A 17,567-nucleotide genomic window follows, 5' to 3' on the forward strand; every position below is an offset into this window, starting at 1 on the left:
TTCAGCTGTTTTTTTAGGCCTTTTAAGGGTTCATTGTTATTGATGTAGGTGCCCCAATTGGGAATAGAACCCACAGTTCTTAGAGTTGGAAGGACCCGGATCAACCAAGTAATGCAGACTGGACCACTTAAATTGGTTTACTCTAATTACATACTAATTACCTGATCTAGTAATTGCTTAATGAGCTCTGTAATTAAGACTGTAAATATGTGACTGGGAATTTGACTGGCCATTTTGAACCTTCTTCTGATAAAAGAATCCAATAAGGAGATGGAAATGACAGTGGGAATCCATCTTAGGCACAATCATTTGTTTGAGGGACTTGTTCAGGCCGAAATATAGCATTTCTCTGAATAAAGAAGAGGGCCGATAGAGAAAACAGCTATGAATACAAACTATTTATAACTGATTTTAAACCGGCTGTGTGGGGGAGTTGGACTATTAGGATCGTCTTTTAGGAGTGTACATATTTGTCTCATAGGATGTCAAAATGTTCCCTATGTAGTGCTGCTCTATTGACTGCTTTTTTTCAAACAAGGGAACGGGCAGCTTAGCCCTGTTGTGGTATTATTAAAAGTAGTGCATTAAAGAGGGAACTCTGAGATATTCTTAACACATTTCAGACTCAATGGTAGCTTACTCAGGAAAGGTAAACATGTGTTGTCGGACGAGCAGCCTACGCCCGTGTTCCATGTTTTGGAACATTTCTGACGGAGCATTCCAACCCCGTGTTTGAGAACACGTTGTAAGATTTCTTTTTTGTGGGGGGGGGGCAGAATAAGGGAACAAGGGCAGACGGAGGTCAGGGTTCTAGAATTTCTTGGTTTCTGCTAACAAACGGCTGTCCTAATCAATTCCTTCTGCCAGGGAACCTTACTGTTTAGGAACATGCCAGAGTGGGAAGAGATAGAACTGGAACTCGCAGAGCAGAAATGTACATGATTCCATGTTCTGCTCAATGTAAGAACCATGCTGTTTTTTCTAGAAAGCGCATGTTCCTTGAAGCTCTCTGAAGTTGGTGCAGTCCACCACAGGTTTTAAATGGCCCCTCTCCCCAGATCCCTGTCCACAGTCAGCACATTGTTTTGAGCTTTAGCATCGCCACATAAATGACATTAAAGCACAAAGAGACCCAATCCCACATCAAGGCTGAGTTCAGCTTTCCGTACAATGAAGCATATAAAATGTCTCAGAGTTATAAAAATATCTCACGTTACAGCATTTTCACAAATGCTAATTTCCTCTCAACGCCAGAATTACGAGATTAAGTAAAGTCTGAAACTGTAATGTCTGTTTCAAAGAAACCTTGTCCATTGTTCTGACCTGTCTTTTTACTGCCCTCCCAGCCACAGTATTATGCTCTCTCACACTCCAACTGTGCAGTGCCCTAAAACATTCCAACATTTGATTGTCAATTTGATATGCTCCCCCTCTCTCACCTTCTTTTGAAAGAGGTAAAAGGTAAGAAGTGTGCTAAGAAAAAGCACCATAGAAGTAAATGCACTTTCTTGAAAATAGGCAAGTCTTGACCACTTGTGCGTCAGGAAAATTACGTTTTTCAGGGGTGGCTCCCAAAATACATGAGTGAAATGATTTACAAAAATGAAGACATGACAAGTAGCATTTAGTTTTTTAACATGTGACAAACAAAAGGTGGTTGAGGTGTTGCAGATTTTTTGCCTCTTGTAGGGTTGGACACACATTTGCATCCTTGTCGAAACTGTCTGATTGGTCACGATGATGTCAGGTGATTTGTAGGTATTCAGTTATGATAGGCTCGTTTATCCTACCCGAAATAACCTTCCTATTGTTCCAGACCCTTTCAATCAGCTTTTCTTTTACACAAACATTTATTAGAGTTTTAGTTCTGTTCGTGTCGTGCACAACCAACCTCACCTGTTTTTATCCATTTTTAAAGGTTTTTTGGGATGCACCAATCCATTAATGTTACCTGTTGATGGCTCATGGGAAATTACTAGGACTTCCTAGTTTAATACCTTCCCTCACCTGGCCACACCTTCCTCATGTTGTCATTCTCGCAAAAGTGTTTGCGATGGCAAAGTTATTAATCTGAAGTTCCATTTCTAGCTAGTAATTAATGTGACGATCACATGTAAGTGTGGAAATCAACTGAATGAGTGAAGGGAATGTAACTAGTGTACTTCAACCGACTGGTCTTACAGTGTATTCATTCCGCTGGTGTCACGGCATGTTTGGTCCCCTGGTGTTACAGTGTATTCTCTCCTTGTCTAGGTGTTGTTCTCCAACCTGGAGGAGATCCTGTCTGTGCATCGTAACTTCCTGTCCATGGTGGAAGAGCTCCTACACCCAGATCCTCAAGCCCATAATGAAGTTGGCCGCTGCTTTCTGCACTTTGTGAGTTTCACAGGTTTCCGTAGCTCCGTACCGCTAAAAGACAACAGAACGGGACCGATGTTGAATAAGTTACCTTGAATTCTATATTTCTCAACACTAGCCCTTGTACACACAAAATGCTTCCTGTACTATGACTCTCACATAATAGAGATGCTGAAAAACCGCAGCTGTGTTCCATCCTATTCCCTATATCAAGCCCTGCAACGCAATGGGTTCTGGTCAGAAAAGTGCATTATCTAGGGAGTAGAGATCCATTTAGGAAGTATCCAACATGTATGTGTGACCTGGATCTAACAATGTTGTCATGTTGACCATGTCCTAGGTCATATCTGTCCTTGTTTGGCAAAGCTGAGAGGTTAATTAAACCTGAATGTCATCTTAATGGCTCAGCAGTCTATCCCTGTGTCTGTTTGAGGCATAAGGGGTTACCCGACGCTACGAAAACCCAGAGTCATTCTGAGCTAAATCTCAAAGGTCAAATTGTGCACTGATGGGATAAGGCACAGGTGTCAAACCGGTTCCACAAAGGGCCGAGTGTCTGCAGGTTTTTGGTTTTTCCTATAAATTGGTTCCTAGTTCATACCTACACAACCAGGTGAGGGTAGAAACTAACCAATCAGTGACCTAATTAACCAATCAAGTACAAGGAGAGAGCAAAAACCTGCAGACACTCGGCCCTCCGTGGAACCGGTTTGACACCTCTGGGATAAGGGATGAGCTGGTAATAGTTGCAGATGTATGTAGTATATTTAATAAAGGTGGCTAGTGAAGGTCAAACAAGGGCAACAGGCTAAGAAGCCTGTTAAATCTAGGAAAAACGAACATACTAAAACTCCAGATATACACCTAAGTAAAACAGGTCATGGGGCTGGTTAGTAACACAACAGAATTCCAAACTAACATTCGTTTGCCCTGAACACTGAACACAGACCAAGGGATTATAAAGGACGCTAATGACAAACAGGTGTGCACAGTAAAACAGAGTGGCATTGGGTTGAGCTTGTCTGGGGAACTGAGCAGAGGGGAATTTGAACGGGTTGCTGGTGGTCAAAAGGCCGGGGAGGGGTCGCTGAATGAGACACGTGTGACAAATTGGCTATTTATATTTGTCCTGTTTCACACATGCTGTGTGGAAGAAAGTACACTCCCTTAAAATTAATGGTTTTATTTACAAAATGCTTAAAATAAACTGGAATACCATTGAATGCGGTGCAAATTATTCAACATTTTGGGATCAAAAATGTTTTTTTGGTTGTGCTTTAATCCTAAAAGTGAGTGTTAATGGCTAGATAAAAAGAGCACTCAGATGCTTTCAGAAGAAAAACTGTTGATACTGCATGACTCTGGAAAAGGTAACAGATCCGTTTTCAAGCTATTTCAAGTCAATGGAAAATCCAGACCAAGGACTGACCAAAAGATGCACAAAGAAATTCTCTAAAATCCCTGTGGTAACATTTTGTCACCGTCATTGTTAAAGGGCATAGGTCAACTTAAAAAAGAGCGGTCAGGATTTAAGACGTCTCTGCTTACACGTTTGTTTGGTACCAGACAAGACCTGGGTTATTGACATGACAACAGGAAAAAAACTTTTTTCCAACCTCTCTGATCTGTTCTCAATCCCTCAAAAGTTCTTCCAAATTTGTCAATTTCCTCTTTTTCTCTGTGATTGATACCCCGTGCTCTAGGACAGAGTTCCTAGAGAGAGAGAGAGGTCTCTGATTTTGCAGAGATGAAAAACAAATAAGTTAAAGCTAATGTGATCTGACTGCCATCAAAGTAGAATCGCAGGTCTAATGGTTCCAATATGGAAAATGAGGTGAAATGTGGAAGCCATCTTCTTCACATAACCAATGTGTTTGATATAAACATATTCATGACCTCTTAACCTTTGTGCTTCCTGTAAAAGCTCCTTCCATCACCACTGTAAACATGAATTACTTGAATTAATGCATCATTCATTTCATTGGTCTGATGTTAAAATTGTCAGCAAATTGTTGTGTTTTGCTGAGAAAGATCTGAAGTTTGGTCTTGTGATTCTCACTCACTAATATAATTGTACACAATTATCTTTTCACACACACTCAAAAGACACACATTCACCCATTTGTTTAATATCCCTTTTCTTTTTTCACTATTTCTATACAGTGGAATAGAGAGATTTCCCAGAAAGAGTTGGGAAATGTCTTTCTAGTTTTGTAGAAGGGATGGTTTCTGGTCATGTTTCAGGTGAAGCTTGGAGGTCAGGGTCCTGGTGGGTTAAAAGTTAGGTGTTTATTGAGGTCATGTGTTTGGTATAGGTTAAATGTAATATGCATATATTACGTTTATATTATATGCATACATCTCCCACTCCGTCTCTGGCTTTGTCTCTATCCATCTCTCATCAATTTGAGAGACAGAGCCAGAGACTGAGATGAGATTATGCTCATAAATTTTTCTGTTATGTATTTCAAGTTGTCATGCTGACAATTACCCCTCCCCGTTCCCCTTTCTCCTCTTCCTCTCCAGAGGAGTGGTTTCCAGAAGTATGATGAGTACTGTGGGAACCATGAGAAGGCACAGAAGTTGCTCCTGGAACTCAACAAGTTCAGGAGTGTCAGGACTTGTTTACTGGTGAGAAACAGCATGTGTGGCTATATATTTATATACATACATACATATATATATGTACTGCCTCTACTCAATGTGGGTTGTCTTTATTGTTTTATGTTGTCTTTTATTTTCGGTCTCTCTCCCTAATTCTCTCTTTATATTCGTGTAGGATATATGCATGTTAAATCAGTATCGATCTGGTTTTAGACCGGGGCACAGAAATAGTATCACCACCATGTTGGTTGCGAATTATATGTTCAAAGCTTTGGATGAGAAATTAAACTTTATTGTGTTGTTCATTGACCTGAAATATAGGGTCTTTGGTACAGTTGATCATTTTTTTAAATAAAAAAACAGACCTCACGGGGCTTGGCCATATCAGCACCTCTCTGTGGTTTCAGAAATATCTGGGTGATAGGTGGCTGACTACATTTGCAGATGGAGTTTAATCTAACTTAGTCACTGTACACAGAGGAGTTCCGCAAGGTTCGATTCACTGTTTACATAAATAATGCCTGTACCTCTTTTCATGTTTGTGCTGATGATCCAGTGCTTTATACCACAGACCCATCTCTTACTCAAGCTTTTGCGCCGCTACAGTCAGATTTTAATTTGCTACAGGATGCACTTGTTAACCTCATGCGGCTGCTGAATGCAAGTAAAACAAAGTTCTATGCTAATTTCAAAGTCCCAAAGTCTACAGTTGGATGCTCTGAACATTGCCACCCTTAACGGCTCCATTTTAGAACCTGTACCTACCTATAAATACTTCAGGATTGGGTTGGACAATAATCTCTCTTTTAAAGCACTTATTCAGAGCTGGTAAAGAAACTGAAAGTAAAAATGTGATGTTTCTCTAGAAACCAATCATGTCTGTCATCGCAGCATGGAAAGGAAATTGTACAGGCCAGCTTTGTGTCAGTGCTTGATTATTGTGATGTGTTATATATGTATTGGATCGAGATCTGAAACATTTGGATGCAGTAGATCATGTAGTTTTGGAGTTTAATTTAGGAACTGGGGTATGGGGTTACCCCCTAAACTGGCCTTAATCCCTCCTTCCCTCCTCTTCCCCTCTTTCCTTTCCACCCTCTCCTCACTTCTCCTCACTTCTCCTCACTTCTCCTCACTTCTACTCTCGTCCTGTTAGAACTGTATGTTGCTAGGAGGCAGGAAGAACACAGAGGTTCCATTGGAGGGTTATTTGGTGGCTCCCATTCAGAGGATCTGCAAGTATCCCCTGCTCCTGAGGGTAAGTGTCAATGGTCAACCCCTTCTGTCAAACAGGCACACCCCCTCTCCCCAGGTCAACTGTCCTGCTCCTGAGGGTGAATGTTAAAAGGTCAAACCCTTGTGTCAAACAGACACACCCCCTCTCCCCAGGTCAACTGTCCTGCTCCTGAGGGTGAATGTTAAAAGGTCAAACCCTTGTGTCAAACAGACACACCCCCTCTCCCCAGGTCAACTGTCCTGCTCCTGAGGGTGAATGTTAAAAGGTCAAACCCTTGTGTCAAACAGGCACACCCCCTCACCCCAGGTCAACTGTCCGCTATTCACACAGAGAAACCACTCTATTCGCTATGTAGTGGCGCACTGCCCCGGTCAAAATTGGTACCCTGCATAGGGATTAGACTTCCGAGCCTGGTTCCTCTCTAGGTTTCTTCCTTAATTTCGGCCCCTCTTAGGGAGCTTTTCCTAGCCAATGTGCTTCAACCCTGTTGTTGGTTGCTCCTTGGGATTTCAGTCTGGGTGTTTTGTAAAAGCACTTTGTGACAACTGCTGATGTAAAAAGGTGTTAATAAATTAATTTGATTGATTGATTGAGCTGCTATTTGGGATTCATGCCCGGGCAGTTCCAGCTACAGTTTGTTACCTCCAAGGAGCGTGCGCATGTTGTTTTGTGTTTATGAGCCACTCTGTGGGTGTTAATAGACCTCAGGAAGACAAATGAAGCCTGACTGCTCAGGACGCTGACGCAAACAGCTTGGGAACAGCGTTCTGTTCACGTAAATGTCAACCTGGCCTGAGCACTATTCAAGGTGTAGCGCCTTAACCTTTGACCTGGCCCCCCTAGAGCTTGGGTGAGAAGGAGTGAACTACGTAGGAAGTGCTGAGGTGTGTTGGAATGTCGAGTCTGGGTCTCTGTGTTTGTGTGTGTGTAGGAGCTACTAAAGAGGACTCCTAAGAAGCACAACGACTACCTCCTGCTCCTGGAGTCCCTGCAGGTCATGAAGGCGGTGTGCTCCTCCATCAATGAGGCCAAGAGACAGATGGAGAAACTGGAGGTTTTGGAGGAGTGGCAGTCCCACATTGAGGGCTGGGAGGTACGATACACCCCTAAATACACCCGAAATACACCCCAGATCTTCTCAGAGAATCTATTCTCAGTTGACTTAAGTGTGAAGACACAAGCAATTCTATGTAAAGATGCAGATTTGAAAATGACTGCTAAGCCCTAAATGTAAGTGTGTTGGTGTCTACATGGTGGAAAAGCCCTAAACATAACTTTATAAAGCACCACCATGGATCCTAATGACTGGGAATTAATGTGTATGAACTGTTTATAACCATGTTATGAAGTCTTAATAAATGTGTCACCGTCATCCTTGGGGACCCCCATAAAGAGGTAGTTCCCAACGCGAGCTTTACTGATGCGTTGTCCAAAACATTTAGCAGTCGTTCTTATACGTTAGTCCATTTGTGCTGACAGAAGAGTTTCTCAGCTCCAGTGGGCTCCTCTCAGTGCAGTTGACATTCGGACCTGTCACTAGATGATAGATGATGGCTTGGTATTTGATTAGTTAAGATAGAAAATGGCAGTGGTTCTCGTCTCATCTGCCCGGAGTCGCCGCGTTGGGCCTCTGTTTCAGTTTCGGGACACTTGTCGACAGAGGCGCGGTGAACAGAACATACGGAGCGGATCTCTGCAAGACTCATCCGGTGCCGCTTCCCGGTCGGTACAATGTTCCCTAGATGGAGCACTTCTTTAGACCAGGGCCAAAAGGGATGTATTTGGGAGTAGGGAGTCATTTGGAACACTGGCCGTGGTCCACAGGAAGACGAGCTGTGGAATCAGAAACAGTCACATTTTCATGAGGGAAATATAACTAAAACGTGTGTTCCTATAAAAGGCAGATGTTGCCTGAAAGAAAATGATCATGACTCAGATTTTTTTTGGGGGACGGATTCAGACCAATTATTTGACACCGGTTTAAACTTGCAGGCCAGTTACAGCCACTCAACCGGACACGGACGTTCTCAGAATGTACGTTTTCGGCCAACTTTGTCATGCAAGCCTCGGGCCGTGTTCCAAATGGCACCCTATTCCAGCCATAGAGCACCACTTCAAACTATGGTCCCTAGGCAAAAGTAGTGCACTAAATAGGGAATGACCTTCCATCTGAGGTGCAGGCACAGGAGGTAAATGTTATGAGACTCATACTGTTGTCCATTAGCTGGACGTGGTGTTCTAACCCAGGAACACTGTCTTCTCTCTGAAATCTTTTTATGAACCAAGGACTGGCCTCTTGGAAGAGAACCCAAGTGTCAGTTTCAGTTTTTGGTGGTTCTCGTTCGTCACTGGCCTTTTTTTTTGTAGAGTTTAGGCCGAGTTCAGGTGGAGCAAACAGCCTGATGACAAACACCCACGTCAGAGTGGATTTAAAAAAAATCTCAATTAGACTAACCTGGAAAAATAGACGTTAAATAAAGTAAATGAAAAACAACATTATGTGTTTCACTGTAGATGAGGGTGGAGTCGCTTGACATTTGCACAACACGGTCTTAGAGAGCGTATATCCGTCCCTGGTTTCCTGGACCGTGCACTTATTCATTATAAGCATGAAGTCATTCTGGAGCAGGACACAACTACACACGCCAGATACTGTTCTGTATTAGATGAGTGTGAGCAGAAGAAAGGGAGAGAGAGGAAGAGCGGCATATAGAGAAAGAGTGAGGGATTGAGGGATAGAGGGAAAGAGGGAAAGGGATGCCGGGTAAAGTTGTGGGCTGATGGCGAGATGCAGGGATGAATGAGTCGAGGGCCTCTGTATATTTTTCCTCCATCATTTCCTGGTTGGTGCTGGTAGGCTTGTTAGTGTTGACCTTTTCCATAACTGTGCAATATTGGGTCGCCTTTGGCTAACACAGACAGGGTCAATACGAGGTTCAGACAAAAGGGATTCTGATTTCCCATAACACTTTGCTTTACTGTTCAACTCGGGACCCGCTTCTTCTTTCGTATGACTGGGAGTGATTGGTAGCAACAGCAAAAACATTGCCATCATAGTGATATATATACTCAACCTACTTCATGAAAAAAATGATTGTACTCTGATTCTGTTAAAGTCGGGCGCAAAAAATATATTTATATAAAACAAACAAAGTCAGCTAGTTATAACTCGATAAACTGACCAATGGTTACACTTTAAATGCTACTTCTGTGTATTGTAGGAACTTCAACTCGCCCCGACCTTGTGTTGTTGAACCCATGGCAGGGCATGTTACCACAGTGGTCACCATAGCGATGGCTAGGGCAGTGGACGTCATGACGACGACTGAGCGGTCAAGACCTCTGTCTGAGTTCACTGTGGCATGCCCCTCGTGGCTTTGCTCAGAAGTGGCCGTAGTTATGTCCAGGACCAAGTTGCAGTAGTCTTCTATTGAATTATATCAGCGTCCGGGTCTGAACCACAACCCAATTTATTGTTAACTTTCTGCAGTGTGTTGGTGGGTGTACACCTAATTCCTAAATGTCTGTTGGGAATTTTTTCTAGTAAATATCCAACTTTAGAGGTCTAGCAACAAAGTGTATATCTGTCTTAAGCTAATCCAGCCGGTTCTCTCTCTCTCACTTCCTCCTTTTTATTATGTCTGGCAGTCCTTTGACAGTTAAGTGTGGGGGAAGAAAGTCAGATGAAACAGAGGAGTGTTGTTTGGACTTCAGGCCCTATCACTCTCTCAGTATTGTACATATGTGGGCTGGAGAGACGAATGAGACAGAGAGAGAGAGGAGGAAGGAGAGAGAGAGGAGGAAGGAGAGAGAGGGGAAGAGAGAGGAGGAAGGAGTGCAGAAGAGAGGAGGAAGGAGAGAGAGGGGTAAGAGAGAGGAGGGGAAGAGAGAGGAAGAAGGAGAGAGAGGGGAAGAAAGGGGAGGGGGGAAAAGAAGGGAAGAAAGAAGGAGAGACGAGGAAGAAGAGCGAGGGGGAAGAAAAAGGAGGAGGAGAGAGAGGGGGACGGAGAGAGGGGAAGACAGAGGAGGAGGAATAAGGGGGAAGAAAGAAGATGCGAGAGAATAGGAAGGAGAGATGAGGAAGGTGAGTAACGAAGGTGAGTGAGGGGAAAAGAGGAGGAAAGAGCGATGGGAAAAGTGAAGGAGCGATGAGGAATGTGAGAGAGGAGAGAGATAGGATGCAGGAGAGAGAGGAAATGAGAAAGGAAGAGGAGGATAGAGGAGCAAGGAGGAGGAGGATCGAAGAAAAGAGACTGGGAGACAGGAACAGAGCGTGAGAGAAAGAAAGAGAAAGAGAGAATCTGAGATGGTGGGGTGTCAGAGGTCTGTGGGCTGTGATCATCTGTCCTGGTTCAGTCAGAGAATACCGAGCCGGCCGGGATGCAGCCGTCACCCAGGGATTGGGACTGTTTCCTGGCAGGAAGTGTCACGTCTGTTAGACAGGAAGTGAAGGAGTAGTGTGTAGTCTCGACCAATCAGGCAGCAGGATTATTCCGAACCAAGTTCTGGCTATTGTCTGGTCAGGTGACCCACTTGACGACCGGATGTGGTCTTCAGTGGCAGTAATTAACACCTCATTACAACGCCTTGAACACAAAGAAAGAGCGACAGAGAAAGAGAGAGGGGAAATGAAAAGAGAAGGGAGATATAGGAGGGAAGAGCTGATAGAGAGAGATGGATGGATGGGAGAGAGAAAATAGAGGATGTTTGTGACTGGGAGGGTAAAGAGTGTGAGTCAGGCAGAAGAACCTGAGAGAGAAAAGAGGAGAGAGGTTAGGTCCATGTAAATTCTCTCTCTGACAGTAAATGTTTAGCACATTTTCTGTCTCTGCTTGTTCCGGGAGTTATTTTTAGCTATTTCAGGCGGGGCTGATCAAACGCAACATATTTATTCCCAGCTTAGCAGACAATATAACGGAAGAGACCATGGAGTTTAACAGCAGGGACGCAGCCTGTGGGATCCACTCTCTGTCCAGTCTCTATGTTGTAGTTAAAGGCTGTATGTCTGTCCAGTCTCTATGTTGTAGTTAAAGGCTGTATGTCTGTCCAGTCTCTGTGTTGTAGTTAAAGGCTGTATGTCTGTCCAGTCTCTATGTTGTAGTTAAAGGCTGTTTGTCTGTCCAGCCTCTATGTTGTAGTTAAAGGCTGTATGTCTGTCCAGGCTCTATGTTGTAGTTAAAGGCTGTATGTCTGTCCAGTCTCTATGTTGTAGTTAAAGGCTGTATATCTGTCCAGGCTCTATGTTGTAGTTAAAGGCTGTATGTCTGTCCAGTCTCTATGTTGTAGTTAAAGGCTGTATGTCTGTCCAGTCTCTATGTTGTAGTTAAAGGCTGTATGTCTGTCCAGTCTCTATGTTGTAGTTAAAGTCTGTTTGTCTGTCCAGCCTCTATGTTGTAGTTAAAGGCTGTATGTCTGTCCAGTCTCTATGTTGTAGTTAAAGGCTGTATGTCTGTCCAGTCTCTATGTTGTAGTTAAAGGCTGTATGTCTGTCCAGTCTCTATGTTGTAGTTAAAGGCTGTATGTCTGTCCAGTCTCTATGTTGTAGTTAAAGGCTGTATGTCTGTCCAGTCTCTATGTTGTAGTTAAAGGCTGTATGTCTGTCCAGTCTCTATGTTGTAGTTAAAGGCTGTTTGTCTGTCCAGCCTCTATGTTGTAGTTAAAGGCTGTATGTCTGTCCAGTCTCTATGTTGTAGTTAAAGGCTGTATGTCTGTCCAGTCTCTATGTTGTAGTTAAAGGCTGTATGTCTGTCCAGACTCTATGTTGTAGTTAAAGGCTGTATGTCTGTCCAGTCTCTATGTTGTAGTTAAAGGCTGTATGTCTGTCCAGTCTCTATGTTGTAGTTAAAGGCTGTTTGTCTGTCCAGTCTCTATGTTGTAGTTAAAGGCTGTTTGTCTGTCCAGTCTCTATGTTGTAGTTAAAGGCTGTATGTCTGTCCAGTCTCTATGTTGTAGTTAAAGGCTGTATGTCTGTTGAGGTCTTCGAGATGTTTTAACTTCCTCAGTTTCTTTACAAAATGGATTGTGTTCCTATCCCTTTCTCCAACTTCATACAGCATCTTGTCTGGAAATGGAAACTAGAGGATTATCTAGAATGTACTGTAATTAATATAAAAGAATGTTTGCGAGGATTGATGCATTTAGGAATGATCATTTCACACTTGAGAAGCATTTTCTATACTTCAAATACACTGTAAGCTGAGATATAAGATGACTTTTCCAGCGTTGCTGGAAGTTCTGCTGCAACAGGTTGCTGAGATAACCATTGTCTGTCTGTCTCTCCCCACAGGGCTCCAACATAACAGACACATGCACTGAAATGTTGATGCATGGAGTCCTACTGAAGATCTCAGCAGGGAACATTCAGGAACGGATCTTTTTCCTGTTCGACAATCTGCTGGTCTACTGCAAGAAGAAGAACCGGTACTGAGCAGAACTGTTCGCTGCGTTACACTTCTCCATGGAGACGGATGTGGTCCGTCCCCTTCCCCGTCTCCGCCTGATTGGCTCTCTGCTCTCGTGTTTCCAGGCGTTTGAAAAACAGCAAGGTGGCCACAGAGGGACCGCGTTACCTGTTCCGAGGACGGATCAACACTGAGGTGATGGAGGTGGAGAACGTGGACGATGGGACAGGTGAGTTCTGTCTTCGGCAGGTAACTTTGTCCTACCTGACATTCATTAAGAGGTCCTTCGGCAGATAACTCAGGTAACCCCATCCAGACTCACAATCTGGACACTCCCCGGTCCAGACTCACAATCTGGACACACCCCTGTCCTGACACTCCCCACATCCAGACATACAGTCTGGACACTCCCCTGTCCAGACACTCCCCCGTCCAGACACTCCCCCGTCCAGACACTCCCCCGTCCACACACCGCCCTGCCTTCACCAGCCACCTTTGAATGAATTCTTGATGCTACTGGTACCTTCTGAGCAAAGAACAAAAAGGGCCTTTCTTTGCCTTTGCATTTCTTTCCAAAGGAAACCGTTATGTCAATATGCCGAAGAGGGTCTGTAGTCCTCTACGTGGACCAGGGGTGGCCAATTATGTTGCCGAACAGCCTCGGGGGCTGCAGGCTTTTGACTTCAGCGACTTGGAAGACCCAGTGTGTTGAGTTCAGTTAATCACTTAAATGGATCAATTAGCTCAGTTGGGTCTGTTCAGTGATTAACTATGTTCGACACACCTGGTCTTGTGCTGGTTTAGGAGGAATCCGGCTTCTCTCCAGGGACAGGGTGGGCTACTTCTGATGCAGACAATCAGTTTTCCTGTTTGCTCCGCAACTCTGGTTTTGGTCCTAATCTGTTGGGAGAGGGGTTGTTTTGATTTCCGCATCTTGATAACCATCTGTAAAACATCTTAACGGGTAACAGTACTATAGAGTGTGCGTGACAAATGGAACCCTATTCCCTGAGCTCATTTTGAGCCATGTCAATAGGGTGCTGGTCAAATGTAGTGCTGTGTAATGGGAATAGGGTTTCATTTGGGTTGTGCTTGTTAATGTGTTCCAGAACATATGGGATTTTACATCTCTGTTTCCTGTTTTGACACTTAATCAGTTTAGAGGGTAGATAGTCGATTGGGTCAGATTACTCTTCCAGTCCTTTGTATGGAATGCCAATAAATGATGGATTTTGTGTGTTTGAACATGTTTTTCAAGTGTATTTCACACATTACAGTCTATTTTTGATCTAAAATGTCCCAATGAACAATGAGACCCCATATGGAACAAGGCTGCCTCTCAATGTTGCATCGAAGTATACAAACTTCAATTGCACAGGAGTTTGGGACAGAGCCCATATGTATATGCCCAGCTGCCCCCCCCCCCCCCCCCCCCCCCCCCACTGAACTCTGTGTGAATCTAGCCCAACGCCCTCTCAGCTAAAAATATCAATCTCTCCACAGGTTCCTCTCAAATGAAAGCATTAAGAAATGCCTGAAAAAATGACTTGAGTGAGGAGAGAGACGTATAGATGTGGAGAGATAGAAAGTAGAGTGAAACAGAAGAATACAGAGAGGGTTAAGGAGAGGGTTAGGGAGATGGTTAAGGAGAGGGAGAGGGGGAGGGTTAAAGTTAGGGAGAGGGGGAGGGTTAGGGTTAGGGAGATGGTTAAGGAGAGGGAGAGGGTTAAAATTAGGGAGAGGGTTAAGGAGAGGGGGAGGGTTAGGGTTAGGGAGAGGGAGAGGGGGAGGGTTAGGGAGATGGTTAAGGAGAGGGAGAGGGTTAAAGTTAGGGAGAGGGTTAAGGAGAGGGGGAGGGTTAAAGTTAGGGAGAGGGTTAAGGAGAGGGGGAGGGTTAGGGTTAGGGAGAGGGTTAAGGAGAGGGGGAGGGTTAAAGTTAGGGAGAGGGTTAAGGAGTGGGGGAGGGTTAGGGTTAGGGAGAGGGTTAAGGAGAGGGGGAGGGTTAAAGTTAGGGAGAGGGTTAAGGAGAGGGGGAGGGTTAGGGTTAGGGAGAGGGTTAAGGAGAGGGGGAGGGTTAAAGTTAGGGAGAGGGTTAAGGAGAGGCGGAGGGTTAAAATTAGGGAGAGGGTTAAGGAGAGGTGGAGGGTTAAAATTAGGGAGAGGGTTAAGGAGAGGGGGAGGGTTAAAATTAGGGAGAGGGTTAAGGAGAGGGGGAGGGTTAGGGTTAGGGAGAGGGTTAAGGAGAGGGGGAGGGTTAGGGTTAGGGAGAGGGAGAGGGGGAGGGTTAAAGTTAGGGAGAGGGTTAAGGAGAGGGTTAGGGAGATGGTTAAGGAGAGGGAGAGGGTTAAAGTTAGGGAGAGGGTTAAGGAGAGGGGGAGGGTTAAAGTTAGGGAGAGGGTTAAGGAGAGGGTTAGGGTTAGGGAGAGGGTTAAGGAGAGGGGGAGGGTTAAAGTTAGGGAGAGGGTTAAGGAGAGGGGGAGGGTTAGGGTTAGGGAGAGGGTTAAGGAGAGGGAGAGGGTTAAGGAGAGGGGGAGGGTTAAAATTAGGGAGAGGGTTAAGGAGAGGGGGAGGGTTAGGGTTAGGGAGAGGGTTAGGGTTAGGGAGAGGGTTAAGGAGAGGGTTAGGGAGATGGTTAAGGAGAGGGAGAGGGTTAAAGTTAGGGAGAGGGTTAAGGAGAGGGGGAGGGTTAGGGTTAGGGAGAGGGTTAAGGAGAGGGGGAGGGTTAAAGTTAGGGAGAGGGTTAAAGAGAGGGGGAGGGTTAAAATTAGGGAGAGGGTTAAGGAGAGGGGGAGGGTTAGGGTTAGGGAGAGGGTTAAGGAGAGGGGGAGGGTTAGGGTTAGGGAGAAGGTTAAGGAGAGGGGGAGGGTTAGGGTTAGGGAGAGGGTTAAGGAGAGGGTTAGGGTTAGGGAGAGGGTTAAGGAGAGGGGGAGGGTTAGGGTTAGGGAGAAGGTTAAGGAGAGGGGGAGGGTTAGGGTTAGGGAGAGGGTTAAGGAGAGGGTTAGGGTTAGGGAGAGGGTTAAGGAGAGGGGGAGGGTTAGGGTTAGGGAGAGGGTTAAGGGATAAAAGTTGTAAAATAAGTGAAGAGAAATGCAATTTGAGTGTGTGGATTCAATGTATGATGCTATCAGTCAACAAGCAGGATCTACTGCTCCAACCATGCAAGACAATGTCCTTACATTCTCCAAGTAGTCAATGGAACAAAGGAAACTGATTCTATTGACATCCCAGACAGGAAGTACTCCTGTATTGAGCTGATGTGACCTAAGCTGCTGTTGTGGCTTTTGGCACCGACTTCGTCCTAGTTCTGACTGGGATTTATAATGTACAGTAGCATTCAGTTACCATGCTGATTCTACTGGTCATCACATTCCACACAATGTTATGTTCTGTATTCCATACTCCTTTTACGTGTTCTGAATTCCTACTCCCTCTATCAAACAAACAGGCAACGTTAATGTATCTTTAGGATGAGGTCTGTTGCTCCAACCCTTAGTGAGGTTTGTTAGGATGAGTTCAATCTGTTGCTCCAACCCTTAGTGAGGTTTGTTAGGATGAGTACAATCTGTTGCTCCAACCCTTAGTGAGGTTTGTTAGGATGAGTTCAATCTGTTGCTCCAACCCTTAGTGAGGTTTGTTAGGATGAGTACAATCTGTTGCTCCAAGCCTTAGTGAGGTTTGTTAGGATGAGTTCAATCTGTTGCTCCAACCCTTAGTGAGGTTTGTTAGGATGAGTACAATCTGTTGCTCCAAGCCTTAGTGAGGTTTGTTAGGATGAGTTCAATCTGTTGCTCCAACCCTTAGTGAGGTTTGTTAGGATGAGTACAATCTGTTGCTCCAAGCCTTAGTGAGGTTTGTTAGGATGAGTTCAATCTGTTGCTCCAACCCTTAGTGAGGTTTGTTAGGATGAGTACAATCTGTTGCTCCAAGCCTTAGTGAGGTTTGTTAGGATGAGTTCAATCTGTTGCTCCAACCCTTAGTGAGGTTTGTTAGGATGAGTTCAATCTGTTGCTCCAACCCTTAGTGAGGTTTGTTAGGATGAGTACAATCTGTTGCTCCAAGCCTTAGTGAGGTTTGTTAGGATGAGTTCAATCTGTTGCTCCAACCCTTAGTGAGGTTTGTTAGGATGAGTTCAATCTGTTGCTCCAACCCTTAGTGAGGTTTGTTAGGATGAGGTCAATCTGTTGCTCCAACCCTTAGTGAGGTTTGTTAGGATGAGTTAAATCTGTTGCTCCAACCCTTAGTGAGGTTGTTAGGATGAGGTCAATCTGTTGCTCCAACCCTTAGTGAGGATCTTTAGGCTGAAGTCAGTCTGTTTCTCCAACCGTTAGTGAAGTTTGTTAGGGTGATGTCAATCTGTTGCCCCAATTCATTAAAGGTGCCAAGAACCCTATGGGTCCCATTACAAGTAGTGAACTAAATGAGGAAGAGGGTGTCATTTGAGACTTACTGGAAGTGTGTTTTGTGTGTCTCTGGGTTGACAGCCGACTACCACAGCAGTGGGAATATTGTGAACAACGGCTGGAAGATACATAACACCGCCAAGAACAAGTGGTTTGTGTGCATGGCCAAAACCCCGGAGGACAAACAGGAGTGGCTGGAGGCTATTCTCAAAGAGCGGGAGAGGAGGAAAAGTCAGTGATCTCTAAAGCAAAACTGTTGGTGTATATGTCATAGCTGATCTCTAATGTCATGTTTGGTGTTGATGTAGCTGATCTCTCTCTTTCTCTCCTCCTCTCGCTCTCTCTCTCTTTCCCCCCCCCCTTCTGCCGTCCCCCATCCTGTAGCGTTGAGACTGGGGATGGAACAAGACACATGGGTGATGGTGTCCGAGAAAGGGGAGAAGCTCTACCATCTGATGACTCGTCAGGGACACCTCATCAAAGACAGGAAACGCAAGCTCACCACCTTTCCCAAGTGCTTCCTGGGAAGGTGGGCGTCCTGACTGAATACACCACTGCTCTCTCACT

General features: G+C 44.7%; 1 protein-coding gene across 1 annotated transcript in view; it reads left to right on the forward strand.

The window, feature by feature from the left end:
- prex2 (phosphatidylinositol-3,4,5-trisphosphate-dependent Rac exchange factor 2) overlaps nt 1–17,567 on the forward strand; it is a 135,114-nt gene that overhangs the window by 29,790 nt on the left and 87,757 nt on the right. Inside the window, exons 3-10 of the mRNA XM_034289308.1 lie at nt 2,254–2,376; nt 4,885–4,989; nt 6,119–6,220; nt 7,131–7,292; nt 12,486–12,619; nt 12,726–12,829; nt 17,082–17,231; nt 17,385–17,529. Coding sequence (XP_034145199.1) covers nt 2,254–2,376; nt 4,885–4,989; nt 6,119–6,220; nt 7,131–7,292; nt 12,486–12,619; nt 12,726–12,829; nt 17,082–17,231; nt 17,385–17,529 — 1,025 coding nt within the window. The remainder of the gene's footprint in view (nt 1–2,253; nt 2,377–4,884; nt 4,990–6,118; nt 6,221–7,130; nt 7,293–12,485; nt 12,620–12,725; nt 12,830–17,081; nt 17,232–17,384; nt 17,530–17,567) is intronic.

This window comes from Esox lucius, chromosome 21 (assembly GCF_011004845.1).
Source record: "Esox lucius isolate fEsoLuc1 chromosome 21, fEsoLuc1.pri, whole genome shotgun sequence".
Classification (NCBI taxonomy): Eukaryota; Metazoa; Chordata; class Actinopteri; order Esociformes; family Esocidae; genus Esox; species Esox lucius.